Consider the following 25,443-nt stretch of genomic DNA (forward strand, 5'->3'; position numbering starts at 1 on the left):
TCAGAAAACTGCTGGATCGACATCTGCAGTTCTGTGCGGCAGATCATATGGGATGCATCACATCCAACCGTCTATCGATGGGTCATCCCTCAAGTGGACCACACTACAAAACAGTGAGGATTGACGTCATCAGGTTACGTAGGACCCACCTCGTTGTGTATCCACATTGTCCATTTAGACGGTGTGCTGTGAGCCTCACCGTGCTCTGCAGCCACACCTTCCATCTGACGTGTGCTGGGTGGGCCACCATGACGTGTGGGTTGATCCACACCGTCCAGTTTATGGGATGGTAGGCCCCACCTTTGATGTATGCCTTTCATCCAACCGTCCATCTAGGCATGGGGCCACCTAGATGTTTATCTCTACCACCCACTGCCATATGGGGTCCAGAATGATGTATGTCTTTCAACCAGATCATCCGTCAGGGCCCTGCCCGTGTTGCAATTCACACCGTCCACTGTTTGGGACAGTGGGACCCACTGTAGTGTGTTTTATCCTCGCCATCCGCCCAGACTGTGGAACTCCACCGTGATGGTTGTATTGCACAGCGTCCATCTGTAGGGCTAGCTGTGATGTATTTGTTATCCATGTCGTCCAACTATATGGACCCCCCACCAGCAATTCACTTGTGGTGTCAACATCAGCAAGTTTGGCCTGATCATGGGTATGTGTTATGTCCCAACCGTCCGTCCATATGGACAGTGGGTCCCACGCTGCATGATGTCAACAAGTTATGTGGGTCCCATTTGATGTATGTGTTCTTCACATCGCCCATCTGTTTTGCCAGGACCCACCATGTTTCATCCACACCGTCTAGGGGGTCTGGACAATGTTGGACAATGTTTGGACAGTGCTGAATTACATGGACAATGTTTGGGCGGTGCTGACCATCGCTGGTGCGTCATGTGCTAAATAGAATGATAGTGTATAATGATACACACGTTGTACCTGCCACTATTGAAATGATTTTAGATGTAATCCAAGCTCTCATCCACATCCTAGTGGGACCCATCGTGATGTATTTAGGCCATCCTTTGGCTGGACCGTTGGTAGGCCCAGCTATGATGAGTAGGCCCACTTGCTGCATGTACAAGGCCCACTTGTGATGTATATCTGAGGCTTGCTTATTGTGTATTTGAGGCCCGTGTGATGAGGCCCACATGATGTATTTGAGGCCCAGGTGCAGGGCCCACCTATTGTGTATTCATGGCTCTCTTTGGCGTGGTCCATTTAGCTATATTTGTGGCCCTTGTGAGGTGTATTGGGCCCATTAGTGCGGCCCATGTAATGTAGCCCATGTAATGCGACCCGCTTGATATTCAAGGCCCATAGGCGAGGCTCAAAGTGATGTATTCAAGGCCCATGGACGTGACCCGTTGTGATACACTCGAGGCCCTTGTATGAAGCCCAATGCGATGCATGTGGGGCCCAATGTGATGCATGTATATCCGCTGCGTTGCCTATAATTCCCTTATGTGGGCCACTCCTTGGGAGTAATGTTGGTTAGATGCCCTCGTTGAGGGGCAATGATGGTTAGGCGTTCTCATTGTGACCTTCCCTTAGGCTTTGTTAGGCCTGTTCTCCTCGTGGGTTACCCAAATAAGTAGGCCCCATTCGCCATAGACGGATGACTCTATGCTATCAGATTTGATATAACCACGGCCGAGTGTCGATCTTTATACTATGGTTACTCGGCTGATCACCTATGGACCTCGCTTTGTTTATCTACTGATTATCGGTGCCAATTATCGAGGCCGTTTATCATGACCGATCGCCGATTAGCGATCGAGGCCGTTTATCATGACCGATTGTCGATTAGCAATCGAGGCCGTTTATCTTGACCGATTGTCAATTAGCAATCGAGGCCGTTTATCTCGACCGATTGCCGATTAGCAATCGAGGCCGTTTATCTCGACCGATTGCCGATTAGCGATCGAGGCCGTTTATCTTGACCGATTGTCGATTAGCAATCGAGGCCGTTTACCTTGACCGATTGCCGATTAGCGATCGAGGCCGTTTATCTTGACTGATTACCAATTAGCGATCGAGGCCATTTATCGTGATCGATTTGTTGATTCCGATTATTGACCGATTTCAATTGTCGAGGCCGATTATCGAGACCTATAGGGTGTATATGCGACTCGTAGTTGAGGCCCTTTGTGATGTGTGTTAGGCCCATGTGAAAGGCCCATCGTAATGTGTATTAAGGTCTTGAGTGAGGCCCATGGTGTTGTATATTTGTCCCTTGTGTGAGGTCATGGATCCATTATATGTGAGGATCATTCCTCGGGGGCAATGTTGGTTAAATTTCACATTGTCGAGGTCGATTGTCGATGTCGATCATTGATACCGATTATGAGTATGCGATTGCATAGCATCATGATACATGCCCACACGCATCATCTGCATGCTTGTTATGAGAGGTGGTTGACCATTGCATATTTCATTAGACAGATTGTTATGAGACTCCTTGATAGGCGGAGGTTATCTCACATGAGCGCATGGTATGCGCAGGATTGATGCATGACTGGATTGTATGACTCATGCGTCTTGCATTATGTGCCCTAGCGACATTAAGGTTGTAGCCTCCACATACATATCGTGGATGGCTAGATGGGATACCGAAAATCTGTTCTACATGGGGTGCTATAGATATCCTTGAGTGAAAGTTCCAGAACCCTCTTGGTTCCAGAGGTTACTCCAACATCTAGACCGAGTGGATGCATGAGCGCATGAAGGCCGTATACCATTAGGCCGCGTCTCTCACTATGTCATGATCGGTTGGAAGGGGTATGGCCTTACCTGCCCGAGAGGAGGGGGCAATGCTAGGCTGAGTCTGACCAGCTCGAGGAATGGGTCAGGTATCGACGAGTCGGGCCCGATATTGATAGGCGGATAGTGAGGTCTCTTCCACCCACCTTGTTGCGCGCGATGGGGCGACAATTTGGTTTGGAGTGTAATAGACTCTGGTGATTCCTCAAAGAGGAACCGTACTGATATGTGGACTTATTGAGTAGGAATTACATACTCATGCATTCATTTCATTCACTATCCACTCGGGCTGGTGGTGCGCAACTAATTATTGTGTACCTTCGCATGGCCAGGATTTCGGTTGGGCGCGACTAACCTGAGATCAGGAGTTTACTACATTGGGTCTGACTATCCAAATTTAGGTATGGGACTAGTTTGGATAGTAGTCCCATGTGATAGACCCCGTAACTTGCGATACTACGTACTATCATCCCGACTTCACACTCCAGCATGGTCATTTCATTCGCACTGCATATTACATTGCATCTGCAGTACTTAGCATTTTGGGTTACCATGTTTCTGCATTTATATGGCCTAGACGGACTTGGCAGGATTTACGTCTTGCATTGTACCCTCGGTATTTGATATTTGGCTCTCTTTGGCTCCTCATTTATATGGTTGATCTAAATTGCTTACTCTGATATTGTATCTTGTCAGTGTTTCTACTTATTCCATTGTCTGATTTATGGCATTGTATTGTATTCTTAACTCTTACCTTGTGCACAACCTTCGCCACCCCCTAAGCTTTCTATAAGCTTATGCACGATAGATGCGTGCAGGTGTTATTAGGTTGCAGTAACATTGAGCTTGGAGCGTGCAGTTGTATTCTGGAGCTTTGTTTTCGATATATGTACTTTTCCCTTTTTGCATTGTACTCAAATGATTATATTAGTGGATATATGATGATGATGTTGCATTTGTGAATTGGGTAATCTTATGGTTATGCTTATTATGAATTATATGTACCAAAAAAAAAAAATCCTCCTGGTAGGATCGCAGGATCGGAATCTGGCGTATGGACACTAGGAGCCGAGAATGGGGTACTACGGAGGCTGTCGGCACCAGATTCGGTGATCGGGATTCCTGCGAATCCGATTTCTGAGTTTGGGGCGTGACACTCGAGCATCCACTCCACCAAGCCAGTAAGTTTCTTAATACAACTGAGTACCTTAAACATCACTTTTGTTTACATGTTAATACAACTGAGCAACTAATATTTGGGTTTCAACATAATATCTGAATCCTAAATTTCATTACAAACGTCAGATCCATGAGAATCAAAATTTGACGATGGCTATCCACGAGGTGTTCAAACGATTGTTCCCAGAATCAACAATGCAAGCAGATTTCAGTAACCAGGTAATGCAATAAATTTTCTTCCTTATAGCCTCTAGAAATATAGGTGATTAAAAATAATGACCTGGGAATCCGTGTTTACAGTTATTGTGGTTTAGGGATGTGAGGGGTACGTTCTCATCCGCATTAGCAAAAGCATCGACTGAAACGATGATGTCATGTAAGTATGGTAACACAATTAGGTAATTGCATTTTTTGTTTAAACTTTAAACTAAAACAAGCTCCTCGTGGATATATAGGTGAGTGGTGGGCGATGTACGGAGTTGACACGCCCGCACTGCAGTTATTGGCAGTCCATGTTCTCGTACAGACTGTATCCTCCTCACCGTGTGAGAGAAATTGGAGCACATAATCACTCATACACACCAACAAGAGGAATAGGTTGGCATATGAGAAGCTACAAAAGTTCATGTACTGCCACTACAATATGAAGTTAAGAGAGGCAGTTGCGGATAGACCAAGACATGGAGGAAAATCAGGACCCACTAGACTTGTTGTCTATAGGTAACATGATACAGATAGGTGATGATGAGGAACCACTTTATGAGTAGGTCAAATCAACTAATTTAGATGATGCGGAGGGAGACCCTGATCCACAGGTAGTCGAGGGAGCAGCAGTTCTAGATATCGACGTCGATCAGGTAGTATCCGAACAGAAGGCAGATACAGACTCCTTTGATCCTTTAGTGAGGAGTTCAGCACATTCCAATGAGGGTGAGGAAGCATCTTCACGGCCCCCTCTCCATCATCAAGTCGTAGTGCACTATCTTCTACACTATTGCCAAGTGTGGTGAAAAGAATTGTAAGGTGATAGTGGACAGTGGAAGTTGTCAGAATGTGATTTTCACTAGCACCTTAGATCGCTTAAAACTGAAATCCACACCTCATCCAGACCCGTATAAAGTTTCTTGGGTTGACAAGACATCCCTACCTGTCACCCAGCAATGTCTAGTCCCCATCGAGTTTGGGTCATACAAAGAGTCCCTGTGGTGTGATGTTTTACCTATGGAGTGTGGTCCACCTTCTCATCTTCCATCTACACCCTCTCATCTCTCATCTACACCATTACTCTTCCATCATCCACCGTCCAAGGCAAAGGCAAGGAGCATTTGAGGCTAAGGGAGCAAGGAGGAGGCTTAGAGGTGGGTGATCCACCGTTGAAATCTTGATCTTCAGGGCCCACTTGTTGTGGGACCCATTTTGATGTATGTGTTGTATCAATGGAAGGCCCATAGTGGCAGGGTCCCTCCTCTTTATCTCACCGTATATTTCTCTCTCTCTCTCTTTCGTTGTGATGGTGTGGATCCCACCAATATGTGTTATATCTACCCCGTCCATCTACATCAGACGGTGTGGCCCACTCTATTGCAGGTGATGATCCACACCATCCACTGTTTGGATGGGCCCAATGCATCTTTTTTTGTTTATATATATATATATATATATATATATATATAATATATATATATATATATATAAAATATAATATAATATGTATTATATATATAACATAATATATATATATATTATATGTATATATATTGGTGGGCCACATCTACGTGGGACCCACCATAATAATGTGCTTATGTATGCCGTCCAGCGTCACTGGACGCTGGACGTTGGCAAACAGTGATGTGTTGACTGACATGGGACTGTACTACCAAGCTAGCTAAAGAGAAGGGAGAGGTGGGCCACTCATGCAGGCCCCACCTTGATGTTTTTATGCAATCCAAGCCGACCATCCTATTTCCCAGATCGTTTTAGGCGTTGAGCCAAGAAATGATCTCAATCCGAATTTACGGTGGGCCATAGCATAGCAAACAAGTTTCCTACCATTAAAATACCTCCCTGATGCTCCTGTATATCAAAAACCACCCAATATTGGACTCGATGGGATTGTATCGAGCCACAGGGACCAATGGATGGGATGAATTCGTCTATGGTGGGCCCCATCTACCAAAAACCATCAAACCTTTGGTTTTTCAAAAAAAAAATTAGAATAGAGGCAGTAGCATCTGCTGCTGCTGCTGTTAGAGGGCGGGCGGACGGCGAGCAGGGCCTCACGACCCCAGCTGCGGGCCCCACTGTGATGTGTTTCAAACATCAAAACCATGCATTTGGTGGGTCCCCACGGACCAGCCGTCCACCCCAAAAATCAGCCGTAAACGGAACTCATGCGGGCCATACCATCTAAAATCATGTGAAGACATGCCTAAAATATATAAGATCATTTGGTGGGGCCTACCTGAGTTTTGGATGTTGCTGAAGCTTGGTCTGGACCGTCAGCCAGATGGGACCCACATAATGGGTGGGCTGGATTTGTGAACCACGTTTCGGTGGGCCCCACACCCACCGCCAGGTCCAAGTGACCTTATCAACAGGTTGGACGTCAAATGAATGTCACGGTGGGCTCCCTGCCCACGTGACCTCATCAACAGGTTAGATGAAAAATAAACATTTCGGTGGGCCCCTCCCTGACGGCGTGGCCCTGTGAACGGGTTGAGTGCAAATAAACATCCCAGTGGGCCCCTGGTCCACACGACCCTATCAACAGGTTGTATGGAAAATAAATATTACAGTGGGCCCAAGTTGAGTGGAAAATAAACATTTCAATGGGCCCAGGTTGGGCCCCAGGTTTGAGTGACCTTGTTAATGGGATGGATGGAAAATAAACATTATGGTAGGCCCACTTGGGACTCACTTAAGTATGTATTCCACACCCTCCATTAGTGTGGGCCCCACCATGATGCATGTGTTTCATCCAAACCGTCCAATCACTTGGAAAAATATTTTAATGCCATGTGATAAGGCCCATCTTGGTATGTTTGTGGCCGTCATTGAGGCCCACCTTGATTTGTATAAGGCCCATACTATGAGGCCCATTGTGATGTATGCAAAGCCCATGTGACTAGGCCCATGTTGATGCCTTGTGGCCGTCATTGAGGTCCACCTTGATATGTATATACGAGACCTATGTATGAGGCTCATTTGATGTACTGGAGGCCCATGGGTTAAGGCCCAATAGGACGTACATAAGGCCCAATATAGTGTAATTCCACCATGGTATATGTATTGATTTTGTAGTGGGCTACGCCTTAGGAGCAATGATGGTTTGACGTCCACATTGAATGGATAATGTTGGTTAAATGTCCGCATTATAACTCTCTCTAAGGCCCATTAATAGGCTCATACTTGTAGTAAGTAGGCCGTCTAGGCCTATTTTCGTTATACACAGAGCCCATCTCTTATACATGTTTAGTATAGACCCATGATTCGTGATCATTCGCATCATATTTATGCCTGATGTGAGGAGTGACCGATCATAACATATGCCTTTGGGCGGACCATTTATGGGCTCCCTGAAAGGCGGAGTTGCCCCATATAAGTGCATGGTGCACGCAGAATTATTGCATGACTGTTAATGTGACTCATGCACTTGCATTTGTGTGATTGTAGTTACTGTATGCCCTAGCGACATCAGGGTCATAGCCTCCACAGACACATCGTGGATGGCAGGATTGGATACCGAAAATATTTGGTTCTAGCATACGGGCGCCATAGATGTCCTTGGATGAAAATTTCTAAACCCGATAGTACCAGAGGATGACTCCAACGTCGATACCGAGTGGATACACGAGCGCGCGAGGGCCGTATACCAGTAGGCCGCGTCTCCCACTGTATCGTGGTCGGTTGGAAAGGAGTGTGACCTTACCCGCCTGAGTGAGGGAGCAATTTCTAGGTTGAGTTTGACCAGCTTGAGGAATTGGTCCGCTATCGACGAGCCGGGCCCGATATTGGCAGGCGGATAGTGAGGTCTCTTCCACCCTCCCAGTTGTGCGTCCGGATAAGGGTGGCAAGCTAGCGTAGAGTGTACTTGACCCCAATGATTATCCATACTGAGAACCGCACTGATTTGATGCTCTAGTGAGGAGCTGCATTGATATGTGAATGAGGATTGACATGCATGACTTGCATTCTGCATCACATGGCCTTGATGTGGCCGATTGTATTCATGTTTTGCACCGCATGGCCTTTGTATGGCTGATTGCATACATTTGTTCATCAGCATGATCCCGCATTTCTCTGACCTTGCATCCAGAGCACGCTTATATTGCGCACACACTTACATCGCCCCCTAAGCTTTCTATAAGCTTATGCACGATTGATGCGTGCAGGTGACGCTAGGTCGCAGCCGTAGCATAGCAGCAGTAGGAGTGTGCGGCCGAGCCTTTGGAGTTTTTGTTATTCGCACTATCTTGTATTTCCCTTCTCACGTATTGTACTTAAAGTTTTTTATCATAGTGGATTTTGTGATGGTGTTCTTGTGTTTATTGTTCGTGGGTTATGCCTTGGTTATGCTCATTATGAATCAAACTGATGATTATAAATCCTCCTTTTAGTATCCCAAGATCGGAACCTGGTAAATGGGTGCCGGGAGCCGAGAATGGGGTTCTACGGAGGCTGTCGGCGCCGGATTCAGCGATCGGGAATTTTGTGAGCCCGGTTTCCAAGTTCGGGGCGTGACACTCGGAATGAAGCCGGTTTTGGTTTGAAAGGGAGTGTTGGAATTGTAAACCAAAGCTCAGCAATTGCTATACTGACTGTTCATCTTCCAAAGCACAGCAACACTTTCCATGGAGATGCTCTTGGAAGATGAAAATGCTTGTGTATTTTCTAGGAACATTTAAGTGTTAGAAGCTCCTAGTAGGGGCAGTTTTGTCTTTTCAACTTACATTCAAAAGCCTATAAATAGGCACCTTGTATCCGGTTGTGGCAAGCAAGTGAAGCAAGAAAAACAGCAAGTGTGCAGCAGCAGCAACAGTAAAAGAAATCAGTTTTTTAAAATAAAAAAATTTCTTGTCCTGTTTCTTCTCTCTTTCTTCCTCCTAAAAATCAGATTTTCTAAGTTGTGCAGAGGCTTTGTAAAGCGAAGAAAAATTTGTTATCTTGAAGCAAAGAGAAAATCTGGCTTACTCAGCCAACAGTTTGAGACGGCTATTCAGAAGATGAGGGAACTGGACACGACCGAACCAAATAACCCACTGGGCTTCACTCAGCAGGCGAAACTACACTGCACCTTCTGCAACGGGGCGTACAGCCATAATAATAAGGAGGCAGCTTCTTTGCAAGTCCACTTCAGCTGGTTCTTCTTGCCGTGGCACCGATGGTACATCTACTTCTTCGAGAGGATCCTAACGAAACTGCTTGATGACGGTTACCCCGTTAGGCTTCCCTACTGGAACTTTGATAGCCTTGACGGGATGGGGTTCCCGGGTATATATGCCAAAACAGATTCGCCCCTCTATGACGAGTTACGCAACAAGGACCATGCACGTGAAGACAACAAACTGGATCTGTTTTACCCCGATGACACCAATTGGCCCGCCAATACAAAGGAAGAACAGGAACTGATGAACAGGAACCTGTGCTATTTCAAAAAGATCTTCGACGAGACCAAGGATGATCCATTGCAATTCATCGGATGCCCTATTAGATCAGGGGAACAGTTTAATTTTGATTATGCTGGTTACCTAGAGAACTTGCACAACGTTGTCCACGTGTGGACGGGGACGACCGATTCTGAAAATAATTACAATTTCGACTTGGGTAACTTCATCAGATCAGCGCGGGACCCTATCTTCTATGCACACCACTCGAATATGGATCGCGTGTGGGAAATCTACAGGGCCCAGAATAAGGGCTCCACTAATTTGAATCACCTCGAAACCAATGAAACTGACTGGCTGGACTCTTCCTTCGTCTTCTACGACGAGAATAAAGAGTTGGTGAAAGTGATGCCCCTGCCCGACTTTTCCTCTAATCTTCTCGCTTCTCCTTACCGATTTCATTCTCACACCTGCAATCGTTAATATCCACATTTGGGATGATTGAGACCTTCCATATCCAGGGGGTCATTGTGAATGGACCACAGTCCAATGGTTGAACTGAAACCTTGGATCCAGATCCTTGCTTTCTTCTATCGAATGTGAAGCTTACTCCTTTTGGGGTGAGAGGTTAGAACTGTGAAACATCCAAGTTAAAAGCAATGAGTTAGTATGGATAGTTCTGATCTGATCACCTGACAACACATATGGGGCCAAATGTGCATGTTACAGCTTTGGTTTTTTTTTTTGTTTTAGTATAATTACCGTCAAGCATCTATACTTAATAGTATACACACACATATGCACCGTAAAAATATTATAATACATTTTTTCTAGGAATTTTAGGGCTTGATCCCAAAAATTTGAGGGATATAAATCTCAGGTGGACCACACCACAGAAAGCAATAATGATTGGATATCCACCATTAAAATCTTCCTACGGCCCACTGTAATGTTTATTTGACATCCAATCTGTTTATTAGGTCATACAAACCTAGATGAAGGGAAAAAATAATAATAATAATAATAATAATAATAATAATAATAATACAAAGATCAGCTTGATCCAAAACATTTATGGCCCCCAAAAAGTTTTTAATGGTCGACTCTCATTCAACACCGTTTCCTGTAATGTGGTCCACTTGAGAATGAGATATACCTCATTTTTGGTCTTAAACCATAAAATGATTTAGAAAAATAGATGAACGGCAAGGATGAAGCACATGCATCATGGTGGGGCTCACAGAGCACCGACCATCAGCCAGGGGATGGTGGCAGGGGAGTAGCCAAATCCGTTTCAGCCCCTGGCTGGTGGTCGGTGCTGTGGGCCCACCATGATGTATGTGTTTCATCCATTCCGTTCATCCATTTTTTTCAGATCATTATATGGCTTCATTTCAAAAATGAGAGGGATATAAATCTCAGGTGGGGCACACCACAGGAAAACAATAGAGATTGGATATCCACCATTTAAATCCTCCTAAGGTCCACTGTACTATTTATTTAACATCCAATCTGTTGATTAGATCATACACCCAGATATATATATATATAAAAGTTTGATCCAAAACTTTTATAGCTCCTAAAAATTTTTTAATGGTCCACATTCATTCAACACTGTTTCCTGCAATGTGGTCCACTTGAGATTGGAATATACCTCATTTTTGGTCTCATATCATAAAATGATTTGAAAAAATGGATGGACGGCATGGATGAAACAATACATCATGGTGGGACTCACAGAGCACCGACCATCAGCCATTGGCAGGTGGCAGGGAGAGTATACAATCCGTTTCCCTCATTTTGGGGCCCGGATTGGGTACGGAAATAGCTATAGACGGACAGCACTCTTTACGGCCCATCATGGTGTATATAATTTATCCATGCCATTCATGGAAGCGGATTGGCTGGTGTACCTCATAAGCTCGCAGTTGTAGGAATGGTTCAAGGGAGATCAAAGTTACATGGTCCCAGAATGATGTATTTGTTATATCCACGCCGTTCATCTATTTTTCAAGGTCATTTCTAAGCCAAAAATATGAATCATATACAATAGTAGGGCCCACAGTAATTTTTTTTTTTTTTCCATATAATCAATTCATAAGGTCACAGATACCTGGATGAATGGGAAAAACAAATATCATATTGATCCGAAACTTCTGTGACCTCAGAAAAGGTTTCAATGTAGATGTTCAATCTCCGACTGCTTTTTTCAGCGTAGTCCACTTGATATTTAGATCTTTCTTATTTTTCATCTTAGGCTTTAAGACAAGCTCACCAAGTAGATGGACGGTTTGGATATAATACATACATCATGATTGGACCACAGAACTTGCTGACATCAATACACAGCTATATAGCTGGTGTGAGGTACACCAACCAATCGGCTTCGTCCATTCATCTATTTTGAAAGGTTATTTTATTCGCCACAAAAGGGAAGTGGATTGGCTGGTGTACCACATCCAGCTATGTAGCTGGTGTAGGCAGTGTGGTGCGAAGACCAGTGGTGACGCTCCTCAAGCTCCGAGTTGTACGAACGGTTCAAATGAGATCAAAGTTACATGGGCCCAACAGTAATGTATTTATTATATTCACACCATTCATCCTTTATTCGAAATCATTTCAGATCATTATGCAAAAAATAAATCATATCCAAAGATCAACTGGACCACACCACAAATAGCAACAAGATAATGATTTTCAATGTTAAAATTTTCGTAGGGCCCACCATAATGTTTATTTTCCATCCAATCTGTTCATAAGGTCACAAATACCTGGATGAAGAGGAAAAACAAATTTCATATCGATCCAAAACTTTTATGACCCCTAAAAGGGTTTCAATGGTAGACATTCAATCCCCCGCTGCATTTTGAGTGTAGTGCACTTGATGGTTAGATCTGTCTTATTTTTCATCTCAAGCCTTAAGACGAGCTTGTCAAATGGATGGACATTTTGGATATAACACATACCTCATGATTAAATGGACAGAACTTGATGACGTCAATACACAGGCTATATAGCTGATGTGTCGTACACCAGCCAATCCGCTTCCCACAAAAGGATGAAGATTGATCGCTCAAGTCACCACGGGAAGCAATGGGGATTGAATTCCTACACTTTGAAGACTTTCTAGACCCGACTGTGATGTTCATATCCCATCCAACTTGTTCTTAAGGTCACGTATATTTGAAAGAAGGGAAAATATAAATATCATCTTCATCCAAAACTTCCGTGGCCCCAAGAAGTATTCATCGGTAGGCTCTAAATCCCCGCTGCTTACTGTGGTGTGGTCCACTTGAGATTTCTATCTACCTCATTTTTTAGCTCATGTCTAAAATGATCTTTCAAAATAGATAGATGGTGTAGATAAAACATATAAATCATAGTGTTCCCACAGAGCCCCTGCCTGGACCGTCCTTCTCTAGCTAGGTATGTCCTGCAGGGGTAGTACCCAACACCCAGTTGGCTTTATCGTGCTGAGTAAACTCTGTTGGGCCCACTGTTGTTGAATGTTGCTTATCTACACCGTCCATCCATTTTTTTTAGCTCATTTTATGGGTTAAGCCCAAAATGGAAGCATGTCCAGAGCTCAAGTGGATCCCTCATAAGAAACAGTGGGGAAAATGATGTCCACCCATCGAAAGCTTCCTAAGGTCCACAGTGATGTTTATTTGTCATCCAACCTTTTCATAAGGTCACAAATACATGGATGAAGGGAAAACACAAATATCCGCTCGATCAAAAACCTTTGTAGCCTTTTTAAGATTTTGATGTTAGGCATTCATTTTAAACTGTTTCTCGTAGTGTGGTCCATTCCATCTTTTCATATTCTTCTATTTTGGGATCATACACTAAAATAAGCTGTTGAAACGGATGGATGGGGGTGGATAAGACACCTAACTCATGGTGGGGCCCACATATTTTACTCAGAACGCAATCCAATTTCTTTTGAACTCGTGTAACCGAAAGTTTGATGCGTCCCACAGTAATGTCCTGGTCACATCCACTGCGTCCATTAATTTCGCCACCTCATGGTATTGCGTGAGCCCAAAAACTAGACAAAATCAAAATTCAAGTAGGCCACATTACATTACATTACATGAAACAACGGGATTGAAACTTGAATAGCGCCACAAAAGTTTCAGATATGGCTGATATTTATGCTTTTCCTTCATCCATGTAGGCATCTGTTTATAAATGAGTTAGATGGAACATAAATATGATGGTGGGCTTTATGAAAGTTTAAACAGTGGGTGTTTCCATCCCTTTTCTTTGATGTGGCGTACCTAGGTTTATGATAAAAGACTATCTCCTTTAATAAAAAGCCCACCTGAATTCTCTATGGAGTATTTAACCCTTTGATGATATATATAAAGGTTATGGTGATCGTTGATATGTTGGGAAGCGTGGAAGATGAGCCCTCAAGATCTGACAGTCTACACGAGTTTTGGAACTCTTACAAAGCAGAAGATTGATGCTCCAACAGTCCGCTATCTACTACTGGAGTAGATGGATCTATTCACACCTCTGATCCTATAGTATAAGTGGTTCTTGATTACGATTTATGGATTAGATCGTCCCAAGGACAAACCAAAATGGACAGACTACTGTGCACACTATATCTCTCTCTGTATACTCTCGATATTTCTTATGATTGATTACGAGAGAGAGTCTCATCCTTTATACAGGAAGGAATAAGAGCTTGGATGAGATTGGATGATACCATATCATCCGATCACATCCCTATCTCCCAGCAAAAATCAAATTCATATTTGAATTTGAAATTTAACTGAAAAGAAGAGACCGGAAAAAACATGGGACGTACTCACTAGTGATTGCTCACCAGTGGGCCCCACTGGCCTAGGTCCAACATCTCCCACTCAATCACATTGTGGGATAGGGACAAAAATTTGTCCATTTAACTCGCCTAATAACAATCAAAGACCAAACATTGTGATCAAAAGAATCAGAGGCGTGGAACCAGCTGGATCACCATAATCTTCTCACAGGTACTTAAGTACTAAGTGACCACCTAACAAGTACTCAATAACCCAAGCTTTGCAATGCCTGTCCTAGTCCGCATGACCACACCGGATGGAGTTAACTCCCGATCTGGAGTACTCGGCCAACATACGCACTTATCCAACATACGCACTCGGACATTTCAATAAAAGTTGTTACAGAGACCAGTACATTTTAGTAGTCGTTTAGATAGAGTTTGCCTCGCTATGAGCAATAATAAAATGGTAAATCACTTACAGAAAAAATTTACTGTTCAATGTATTAATAATCCTGTCAAAGAGATAACTGTCATTTTATGAATGTCGGTATAATCCAGAGTATTGGACAAACACTAGTGGACTTGGAATCCCTTAAGGTGATAGAATGATGCTACATAAGCATCATTTCACAATAAACAAGTGGCATACTACTCTGGAAAACCAATCTCAGGGTTGAAAAGGCACTTGGTAGCACTCAAACTATCTACAGTAGCACAATCCCTATTTACAACAATAGGCAATAATTGAAGAGAAACAATAACAGATTATAGTCTTCGACATGATATGGACACCAATGAACATTGTCCCTCAAGCTGATAGTAAATTAGTGATGTGGACATGTGTCATGCCCTACTTGGACAGCTAGGATCACACCAGCCATAGCCGGCACCATTCATGAGACACATCAGATAAATGACGTCAAGTAGGGATATTTTTGCAAATTTTGGAGTTTGGCAATATTTTTGTAATTCCTTCTTGTGTTGGTTAGTTGTTAATTGGTGGTTAAAGAGTTATAAAGTTTGACAGAGTCGGTCTTAGTTCGTTGGGGTTAGATATATTAGGAACTAATTACCTCGGATTAGTTAGTGATCAGTTAGGGGATTACAAGAGGTCTTCAGGATTAGTTGTTGTATAAGGTCATGAAAAGGGAAATTGTATTTTCTGTATATCCATGCCGTTCATCTGTTTTTCCATCTCATTTTAGGACTCTATCCCAAACCTTAAGAAGATCTAAATCTCTGGTGGACCACACCAATAGAAATTTTGAAGAACGACATTTAAAATCTTTTTGTGGGCCACAAAAGTTTTGGATCAAGCTGATATATGTATTTTCCTTTCATCCGAGTCTTCTCGATATTATCAACAGGTTGGATGGCAAATAAACAATACGAAAACCTTACTATGGGCCCTTTAGAATTTTTTACGGTGAGACACTCGAACATATTTGTTTCCTATGGTGTGGTCCATTCAGATCTGGATCTACTTAATTTTTTGGACCACGTCCTTAAATGGGCCAGAGAAACGGATGAACGGCATGGATATATAACACATAGCTGTGTACACGAACCGAGCTAGCTCAGTTAGCTCGCTCAACTCGACTCGAAAAAGCTCAATTCGACTCAGATCGAAGTTGAGTTCGAGCCGAGTCAAGCTGATTTTTTGAGCTCAAAAATGAGTTCGAGCCGAGTTCAAGCAGGCCCCAGCTCAACTCGACTCGGATCGAATCCAGCTCGAATCGAACTCAGATCGAACCGGTTCGGTGACTCGGTTACTTTGCCATTGATGTTGCTAACCAAGTGTTTGATAAAATGACTCAACGAAGTGTGGCCGGTGGCAAGGTATGTACATGAAACAAATACCCTTTTTTTCTTGGTTTTTCTTGGTTTTTATATTGCCTAGAAGGTGTTTGATAAAATACCTGTAAAACCATTGCTTCTGTTTCACATACAGAGGGATTTTGAAGGTGCAATCCAGGTGTTTGTGGAAATGCCTCAATGTCGAACTTGACTCGATCTTGGCTTGAACCCGGCCTGAGCTGGCCTAAGCTGCTGACCAAACCAAGCCGAGCTGGCCAGTCAGGCTCGAGGACCAAGCCGAGCCAAGTTCGAGCTAAGGTCAGCTAGTGGCCAAGCCGAGTCGAGCTGGACTCGATGTACAACCCTAATAACGCATCATCAAAGTGAGCCCCACCGTAGCACCCACTAAGGTGTTATCCGGTAACTCCTTGTCTGCTCCCATTTGGATGAGTTACGGATTGCCTACTGACGCCTGGCTACTGGACAGTGCTCTGTAGGCCTTACCATAACATATGTCATTTATCCACACCGTCCATCTATTTTTCCAGATCATTTGAGGATGTAATGTAAAAACTGAGATAGATCCAAATCTCAAGTGGACCACACCACAAAAAAACAGCAGTGATTGAACGCCCACCATTAAAAACTTCTTAGGGCCCACTGTAATGTTTATTTGCCAACCATCTTGTTGATTAGGTCTCAAAGATCTGGATAAAAGGAAAAACAACGAAAACAAAAATCAGCTTCATGCAAAAAGTTTTAAAGATGGGCGTTCAATTACCATAGTTTCCTATAGTGTGGTCCACATGAGATTTGGATCTACATCGTTTTTGGGCTCAGACCATAAAATGATCTGTAAAAATGGATTGACGGCGCAGATAAAACACATACATCATAGTGGGATCCACAGAGCACCGTTCAGTAGCTACTGGCTACTAACAGTGTCAGTAAGCAATCCGCTCCATTGGAATGTATCATGAACCAAAAGTTACACACTTGAATTTTGAATCTTCATGATTTTTTAGTCTCTTCTTCTCTTCCAACCGGCGGATTGACGGCGCAACGCAACTCATGAACATGTTTTCTTCTTAATTACCCTAAATCTAGTCATTGCTAAATCAATCACTACCAAAATTTAATAGTATGGCTGATAATTTTGATCACATGATAGTTAGCATAGCTCTATATGTCTCTTTTATTGTTACGAATACGTATAATAACAGTTTTCCTCCATTATGCATTTTCTTCCATCTTACAATTTTGTTGAACAACTTTACCAACTAAAACTATTGGATATCTCTCATATACTTCTAAAACCTCAATGACCAACCTTATATGTCTCCTTGTGAGTTTCTTATGTTAAATTCTCTATAATTATTTCTTGAGAATGCCTATGTAAAATTTTCTAGAATTTGCGAATCACTTCAATTCTTCTTATGTGAAATTCTCTGTAATTAATACTTGAGAATTGCTTATGTTAAGTTCTCTTAAAAAGAAGAGGAAGAAGAAGAAGAAAAATGCTAGTAACATTGCCTCCATGGGCCCTAAAATCATGCCTAGAGCCTACAAGTTCACCCGGTGTGGCCCACTTAAATTTCAGATACGACTGACTTTTAGGGAGTCACATCATCCTGATGTGGCCCGCCTGAATGGCATATACAATCACAGTCACTTCTCTATTTACAATGAAAAATGTGGGGTAGCAAAAAAGGGTTAGTAGGACCTCAGGTTCATATTAAGCAATGGCATGCAGAGCCTCCACCCAGACCCAGCCTATCGCACTTGAACAGAACCAGTCAAGAGTCTAGCCGATGGGCAATGGGCTACTAAAACCACATACATGTCATTAAGAATTCGTCAGACTAAAAACGACTTAATAGTTCTAAGGCTCACTGACTCAACTGAAAAAAGCAAAATTTCGAGCCAACTAGCTAGGAAATTCGGTCTTGGGTCTGCCTTGATGCTGAGTGAGGAAGACATGAAGAATTGAGTCAATGTGACTTGTAATGACTGGAACCGAGATTTTACGGTTGACTAGGATTATCAATCCCTCAACCTATAATAAAGAACAGGGCACACTTAATGAAGGCATCATCAGGTTGTTCGATATCTATTAGTAATTTGCGCTGCCACTTGGTTCTAGTCACCCCCGAACCTGACCGATCTAGTTGTCAGAGTCCTCGGTCGGTTTAGGGTTGGAAAACCCCAACCCAACTTGAAATCAGGTTGGGTTTCATTTGAGTAAATTCAGGTTGGGTTGGGAATAATCACACGTTGGATCGGGTCAGGTTGGGTATGATTGGGCATCTCAGGTTGGAATTCAGGTCCAATCAGGTTGCGGATTGGGCCTAGGTTGACCCTAAAACCAACCCCACCTGCCCAAGTTGCAGCCCTATTGGTATTGCTAATATTTTCAATCATTTTTATTAAACATCGAGTCAAGTCGAGTCTAGTCTTCAAATCTTTGATTACACCCAACCCATCAGAACATAAGAGTCAGTCAGAAGTTTTCAGGTTTTCAAACCATTGTTTCAACACACACCCAAGAGTTCACATTCTACTGGCATAAGTACATTTGTTAAAATGATTAGAATCATCCCATTAGTGCAATATTTGGAGCCTGGCAAACCCACTGCAGCACAATGAAAAATCTCGCCACCACTTAGGTTGTGCCTAATTTCTCAAAAAACATTACTGAACTCTCCCGCAGGTGTGTCAGGCTGTCATTTCAACTAAAAGTTGAAACTAATATCATTACATTCCAAAACTTCTATTATACTTAAAAACAAATCCCATAAGCATAGCCACCTCCCATCCTATCAAAAAACCAAGGATCTGAAACCCTCACTCATGAAGATTCTATTCCCAGCCAAAATGCCCTCTTTAAGTTTAAATAAATAAATAAATAACAAAAACTCAACATTGTTACTCTTCGAATGAGTCAGTTTCTACGGCCGTACAATACTAAAAATTCTTTAAACAGATTCAGTGCCTGCGCGACATCAATTGCTGCCATCGCAATATGAATGCTGACCTGCACCTTCCTGTCAAGAAAATGAGGCATTAGCTTACAGTGAGCAGGGCGACAAACATTGCCAAGATATTTAAAATATTGCGAACTAAATCTATGAAGGTTTCAAGGTATCACATTTTTAAAGATTTTATTTTCAGTGAGATTTTTGTGATAATATCCAGAGAAACACCTCTCTCTCTCTCTCTCTCTCTCTCTCTCTCAAAAGGACAATGGCTCGACACCAATGGTAAGGTTATAGACTGTATATGAAGTTAGCTTTAAGAGAAATGAAATCACGTGAAGAGTTTAACCATGTGAGGTTAAATCTGATTTCAGCAAAAAAAAAAGGCATCTCTAGTGTGACAAATAAACCAAGCCGGAGCTGAGAAAAATAAAATGTAACCCTGGCCAAATCAATTCAAAATACAGGACCAATGGGCAGTCCAATCACTAATCAGACATGCTGCTTAAGTAGATAATTGGAGAATCAAGTTCTCACTGCCTGTCTACGAAAAGGAATCATCCATTCAAGCTGCCATTGTACCCAAGGGCCTGTTTGGATTCATGGAAAGTATAGGAAAGGAAATAGTGTTTCGTGGGAAACCCTATTTCCTAGAAATTTTGGGAAAGGAAACATTGTTTTCCTTATTTGTTCTTCAACAAGATTTTCCTAGAAATTTGAGATTTTGTTTTTTTTTTTTGGTAGGCAATCATTTATTTATCTAACAAAACTATTTACAGACAATTACAGCACAGACCAGAAATCTGAAAAGGGAAAATTAGAATCTATAATATTTATAGAGATATCCCATAGGCCACAACTTTATGCAGGGACATGTGATGTCGTAATCCTATATGTATGTATAATCAGGTTGAAGAGAATCGAATAATAAAATTAATCAACTAACTGTTTTCAATCAAGGGGATAAAGCAAATTTCAACACAGATGAAATCATTCCGTCAGGATCATGCCCCTTGGCATAAAATCACGATGACAGTAAAAAAGTGAGGACCTAAGGATATGAGGATATCTCAAATCTAGTATAAGCTAGTCCACAGTCAAGTTAGTATCCGATTATCCTGACTAGCCATCCCTCTTTTCCGTTCAAACCAAAAAGGAATATCTAGAGAGGGACGAAAGAGATGAAGAAGAGATGGGTTCGAGATGAAAGAAAGTACGGATTCTGGGGCATCAAAGAAAAGAAGACGGTTGATTCTTACATTTTCTTGCACCTCGAAGATCTAGAAAAAAGGAAAATCTGATACCGGAGTAGAATCCTCAACACCCAAGGGTCAATCCTGAAACTATAATCTCTTTGGTAAAAGAGGAAGAAAGCATACAAATTCTCATTCATTTAATAATAAAATAGGATTTCTCACAGTGTATATATAAGCTATGGAAAAAAGAAAAAGTGCACTTAAGCCCCTAAAAACAAAAACAAAAGAAAAAAAAAACATCCTAAAAATAGAACACCCACGTGATAACGTGTGAAATCCGTCTCATGGGCTTGCAGTCAGGGTGTGGTCATGTCGTTCTTGCACTCGTAGTGCATCAGAAAATGGGATCCGATGGACCTAGTGTCCATCCACATCAACTCCTCCGCCCTGGTTCTCTATTGGCGACGCCTCCTCCTCCGGTACACTCTAAAGGGTGCACCACTGATGTCCACATCACAACTAGACTAATTGCCTAGCCCTGTTGAAACAAACCAAGACCGGACCACTTTGATTCTTGAAGCAACGTTTGTGTCGTTCCTCCCAAAGTGACCAAATTCCTGCTATTAAAGTCAACCTCCAAATGGCTCTGCTTTCTCTTTTTTTTTTTCTTATCCCTCCCCCATGCTAAGCTAGGAGGAACTGCCCCATTGTTTTAGGATTCACCGAAAAGGGAGAAGAAGTTGTCTTGTAACTCTTTTGCAAAAGAGCAGTGGAGAAAGAAGTCCACAAATTCCTCAACTTTCTTACACACGATGCACGCATTTGTAAGTGGCAAATTCCTCCAGCAAAGATAGCACTTTGTTCTTCCCAACTAACCAAGCCAGGACCACAAATTTGGGAGCCCCATAGTGCCAAACATGGGCAATGTGGTCAGGTGAGGATTCCGAAGGGGAGCCACTGAATAGCTCAAATGAGGATTTCACGGAGCATCGACCAAATTTCTCCTTAAACCATATCATGACATCATTGACCCCCATTAAAGGCTTTGCGATACGAAATAACCTTAAGAGACTAACGAAATCTTCAACTTCTTCATACAAGAGGTTCCTACGACATGGTAGTGCCCATATTATCACATTTCCTACTACCGAGAAGCATTGTGCGACTGTGAACCTTGTTGAAGATGAAATTTGTGCCAACCATGAAAAAGCTTCCTGCAACGGTTTGTCACCCAACTAGGTGCCCTCCCAAAAACAAATCCTTTCGTCGTTCCCAATGAGAAAGCCACCCCCGCCAAGGATTTGCTTTCAAGTCAAGCCACCAATTTCCATACATATGAGGCTAGGCTTTATAAAGCGGTGAAGCTCAGCTCCACCATCCCCCTCCTTGAAGTCCATATTTCCTCCCAATGATTTCTTTCCACAAAGAATCGACCTCCGATCCGAACCTCCACAGCCATGTGCCGAGGGGAGCTTCATTTATCATATCCAAAGAGGCCAGCGCCTCCATCTTGAGGTTTGCATACATCTTCCCATTTCATCAAATGGAATTTATGGTTATCAGATGCTCCTTGCCATAGGAAATTCCATGTAAGCTTTTCCATTTTTTCTAACACTGATTTCAGGCAATGGAATATAGACATAAAATAGGCCAGGTGGTTGGACATCGCCGCCTTGATTAATGTCAATCTTCCACCACATGGAGAAATGCCTATTTTTCCAATTTGAGAGCTTCCTTTCTACTCTTTCGATTACTTTATTCCACTAGTGTTTCACCAACTTGCCTATGCATAGTGGGAAACCAAGGCATGAAGTAAATGATGTTGTCATACATCTGAATTCTAGGGCAAGCTTATTTGTCTCCTTTTCTGAAAGACCAACCCTAAGTAGTTCACGTTTAGCTATCTTCACCTTTATGCCCAAAATGTTTTTTTCTTTTTTCAAAGCATGTGATGACTTTTCTCAAATTGCCAACCTTTTCTTTAGATGCATCGCATATTGAGGGTGTGATATTTGAAAGTCCGATTTTTCTACCCTAAAACCTAAAATTAAACAGGTAGAAGATAGAGCCTCCACTACAACCACGAAAGTAGTGAGAGAGCAAGTCACCTTGTCTCAAACCCCTCAATACCAAGAAATAGCCTTTTGGAGAGTCGTTTACCAAGATCGATAATTTAGATGATTGCACACGTATGGAGTTCCAATTTCACCATTTCTGCCCACATCCTAGTCGCCCCAACATACAATCTAAAAAGTTTCAATCCACATGATCAAATGCATTTTTTGGTATCAAGCTTGCAAATGCCCCCTTTCTTACCTGACCAATGCCACCCATCTAAGCATTCATGGGCGACTAAAGGAATGTCCACTATTTGTCTACCTTCAAGAAATGACCCTTGAGGTTTGGATATCACCATTGATAACACCACTTCAAATCTTGAAGCCAAGATTTTTGCCAAAATTTTGTAGGGACCTCCAAAGAGACTAATTGGCCTAAAATCTTTAAGACATTCTGCACCTTCCTTCTTTAGAATGAAAGCAATGAAAGTTGCTCCCAATTATGTAGTTAGGTAGCCGCCTCTTGCAAATTCATTTACGAAATTCATCGAATCCTCTTTCACCTCCTCCCAAAATTTTTGGTAAAAAACACCACTGAGAAGCCATCTAGGCCGGGGGCTTTATCGCTGCCTATCTCCTTTACTGTCAAATTAAACTCTTCCTCCAATAATGGCCTTCCAAACCCATCCGCCTCTTCTCGACAAAATTTTATCAAAATGCAGATTGCCAAGACCCATGTGACTCTAGACTCTTCTCCAAACTCTTCTCCAAAGAGAAGATTCTTATAGAAATTGACCATCACGTTGCTCACTTTAGCTTTGTCTTTGATTCTCTTTCCATCCACCACCAATAAGCTTTGAATCCTATTAGCCTAAGCACAGGCACCTGCAATTGCATGAAAGAATTTTGTATTTTTGCCCCTTCCTTTAACCATGTAGATCGGGAGAGTTGCTTCCATTTAATTTCTTCCAAGGTGTCCCGAATCGGATACGATATGCCCGTATCAGCCGTTACGTATCGGTAACGGCCAATGCCGTTACGCAATATGAGGCCGTATCAGTGACTCCCCCGATATTGTATACGTAACGGCCGTTACTGCCTAGTAACAGCTAGACCGTAACGGTCAAAAAAACGGTAACCTGTTTTTTGGCTTTTTAAGGTCTATTTTTTAACTTTTTTTCAGATTTCTTTCTTCCAAACACTTCCTCAATCAATCTTTTACTATTTTCGACCAATCTTAGCTTCATATTTTAGAGAAAAACAGCTTAGATTAAAGATTTTCTTGATTCGAAGCTCCGTAGGTCATTTTCCAAAAATTTCTCAAAAATAGGTATTTATACTTTTTATTGAATGTTTTACTGTTTTAATGGTAGAATATGATGTGTTAATCATAGTGAAACATGTTAATGTGCATTTTACAGATTCTTGACGTCATTTTCTTTTCTTTTTCTTTTTTTTTCTATTTACGCACTATTTTTGGCACTTTTTTTGAAAATTCGAAAAATCATTTTTTATTGAATGTTTTGCTGTTTTAATGATAGAATATGATGTGTTAATCATAATAGAACATGTTATTGCGCATTTTACAGATTCTTGATGTTATTTTCTTTTTTTCTTTTTTTTTCTATTTACGCACTATTTTCGGCCCTTTTTTTGAAAATTCGAAAAATCATTTTTTATTAAATGTTTTGTTGTTTTAATGATAGAATATGATGTGTTAATCATAGTAGAACATGTTAATGTGCATTTTACAGATTCTTGATGTCATTTTCTTTTTTTCTATTTACGCACTATTTTCGGCCCTTTTTTTGAAAATTCGAAAAATCATTTTTTATTGAATGTTTTGTTAGTTTAATGATAGAATATGATGTGTTAATCATAGTAGAACATGTTAATGTGCATTTTACAGATTCTTGATGTCATTTTCTATTTACGCACTATTTTCGGCGTTTTTTTTTTGAAAAGTTAAAAAATCATTTTTTATTGAATGTTTTGTTGTTTTAATGGTAGAATATGATGTGTTAATCATAGTAGAACATGTTAATGTGCATTTTACAGATTGTTTTCATTTTAAATATATTTTTTAATTTTTTTCTATTTTCGAATTAGTGACTTTATGTTTTTATTTTCTTATATTGGACAGGTTTTGAAGCTTCTTATAGTTTAGAACATAAAATCATCTTTATTGATTAGATTCTGTAACTGTATATAATATTATAAACTTAGAATAGTGAGAGTGTCGAGTAGACTAGATTACTGGACTCACAATCTCACATAGACATAGGTCATACACTCGTACTCATATCTAATCTATATCTAATTATCTAGTATCTACTTAAACCTAAAGAAATGTCTGGGTCTGGCCAACAAGTAAGTGAGGATATTGGATGGCAACATTGTCAAAGGGTTGGTGGTACTAGGCACCAAATGAAGTGCAACTATTGTGATAGACTAGTGACTGGTGGAATTACCCGTCTTAAACAACATTTGGCACATCGAAAGGGTCAAGTTGCGGGATGTACTAGAGTACTGAAAGAGATAATGATTTTAATGCAAGCTAGTCTGGATGAGTCGAAGGGTAAACGTGCTGCTGTACAAAAGAAGAAAGATGATATTTTGGATGCAGCTCGACAGGAGGTGTTTGGTCCTGAATATATGGGCGTTCGTGATGAAGATATTATTGATTCTAACGAAGATTCACATATGGAATGAATTATAGCTAGGAGAGAGAGCTTGCGTCTAGCTCGTGAAGAGGAAGAACGTCGCCGCATGACAACAGGGGGCAAGTGGGAGTGCAACTGCTTCTATAGGTGGGAGTGGAGGGGTAGGTTTGGTGGGTTAAGACGTGTATTTGGGAGCCGACGACAGACATCTTCACATGATGCCCCTATACATTTGGATGAAGAAGTAAATGAGCCTAGGTGACCCTCTATTGATCCAATCCTGTTTAGGAAAGAATCAACTAAACAAAAGAAGATAAAACAAATATGGAATAGAACTTCCATTGAGAAGCTAGGTAGAGCAGTAGCAAAGTTATTTATACATGTCAACATACCTCCTAACGCGGCCAATTCTCCATATTAGCAG

General features: G+C 41.7%; 2 protein-coding genes across 5 annotated transcripts in view; one reads left to right on the plus strand and one right to left on the minus strand.

Annotated features, from left to right (window-relative positions):
- Nucleotides 1–4,101: 4,101 nt before the first annotated feature.
- LOC131250669 (polyphenol oxidase, chloroplastic-like) lies at nucleotides 4,102–10,037 on the plus strand. Its single transcript, XM_058250951.1, has 3 exons — nucleotides 4,102–4,170; nucleotides 4,252–4,349; nucleotides 9,065–10,037. The coding sequence occupies exons 1-3, from the start codon at nucleotides 4,102–4,104 to the stop codon at nucleotides 10,035–10,037; spliced, it is 1,140 nt and encodes a 379-aa protein (XP_058106934.1).
- Nucleotides 10,038–18,764: 8,727 nt separating this feature from the next.
- The window catches only part of LOC131251449 (phosphoribosylaminoimidazole carboxylase, chloroplastic-like), a 97,627-nt gene continuing 90,948 nt past the window's right edge, over nucleotides 18,765–25,443 (minus strand). For all 4 annotated transcript variants that reach the window (XM_058252145.1, XM_058252144.1, XM_058252146.1 and 1 more), the window contains one exon: nucleotides 18,765–19,172. Coding sequence is in view for 1 of the 4 variants with exons in the window: in XM_058252146.1 (XP_058108129.1) it covers nucleotides 19,131–19,172 (42 nt within the window). In the remaining 3 variants the exon portion in view is untranslated. The remainder of the gene's footprint in view (nucleotides 19,173–25,443) is intronic.

This window comes from Magnolia sinica, chromosome 7, assembly GCF_029962835.1.
Source record: "Magnolia sinica isolate HGM2019 chromosome 7, MsV1, whole genome shotgun sequence".
Classification (NCBI taxonomy): Eukaryota; Viridiplantae; Streptophyta; class Magnoliopsida; order Magnoliales; family Magnoliaceae; genus Magnolia; species Magnolia sinica.

Coding starts and splice junctions, on each gene's coding strand:
- LOC131250669 (XM_058250951.1), top strand. CDS start 4,102: ATGGCTATCCACGAGGTGTTCAAACGATTGTTCCCAGAATCAACAATG. Junction 4,171..4,251: donor AAGCAGATTTCAGTAACCAG/GTAATGCAATAA, acceptor CCGTGTTTACAG/TTATTGTGGTTTAGGGATGT. Junction 4,350..9,064: donor AAGTATGGTAACACAATTAG/GTAATTGCATTT, acceptor CCTAAAAATCAG/ATTTTCTAAGTTGTGCAGAG.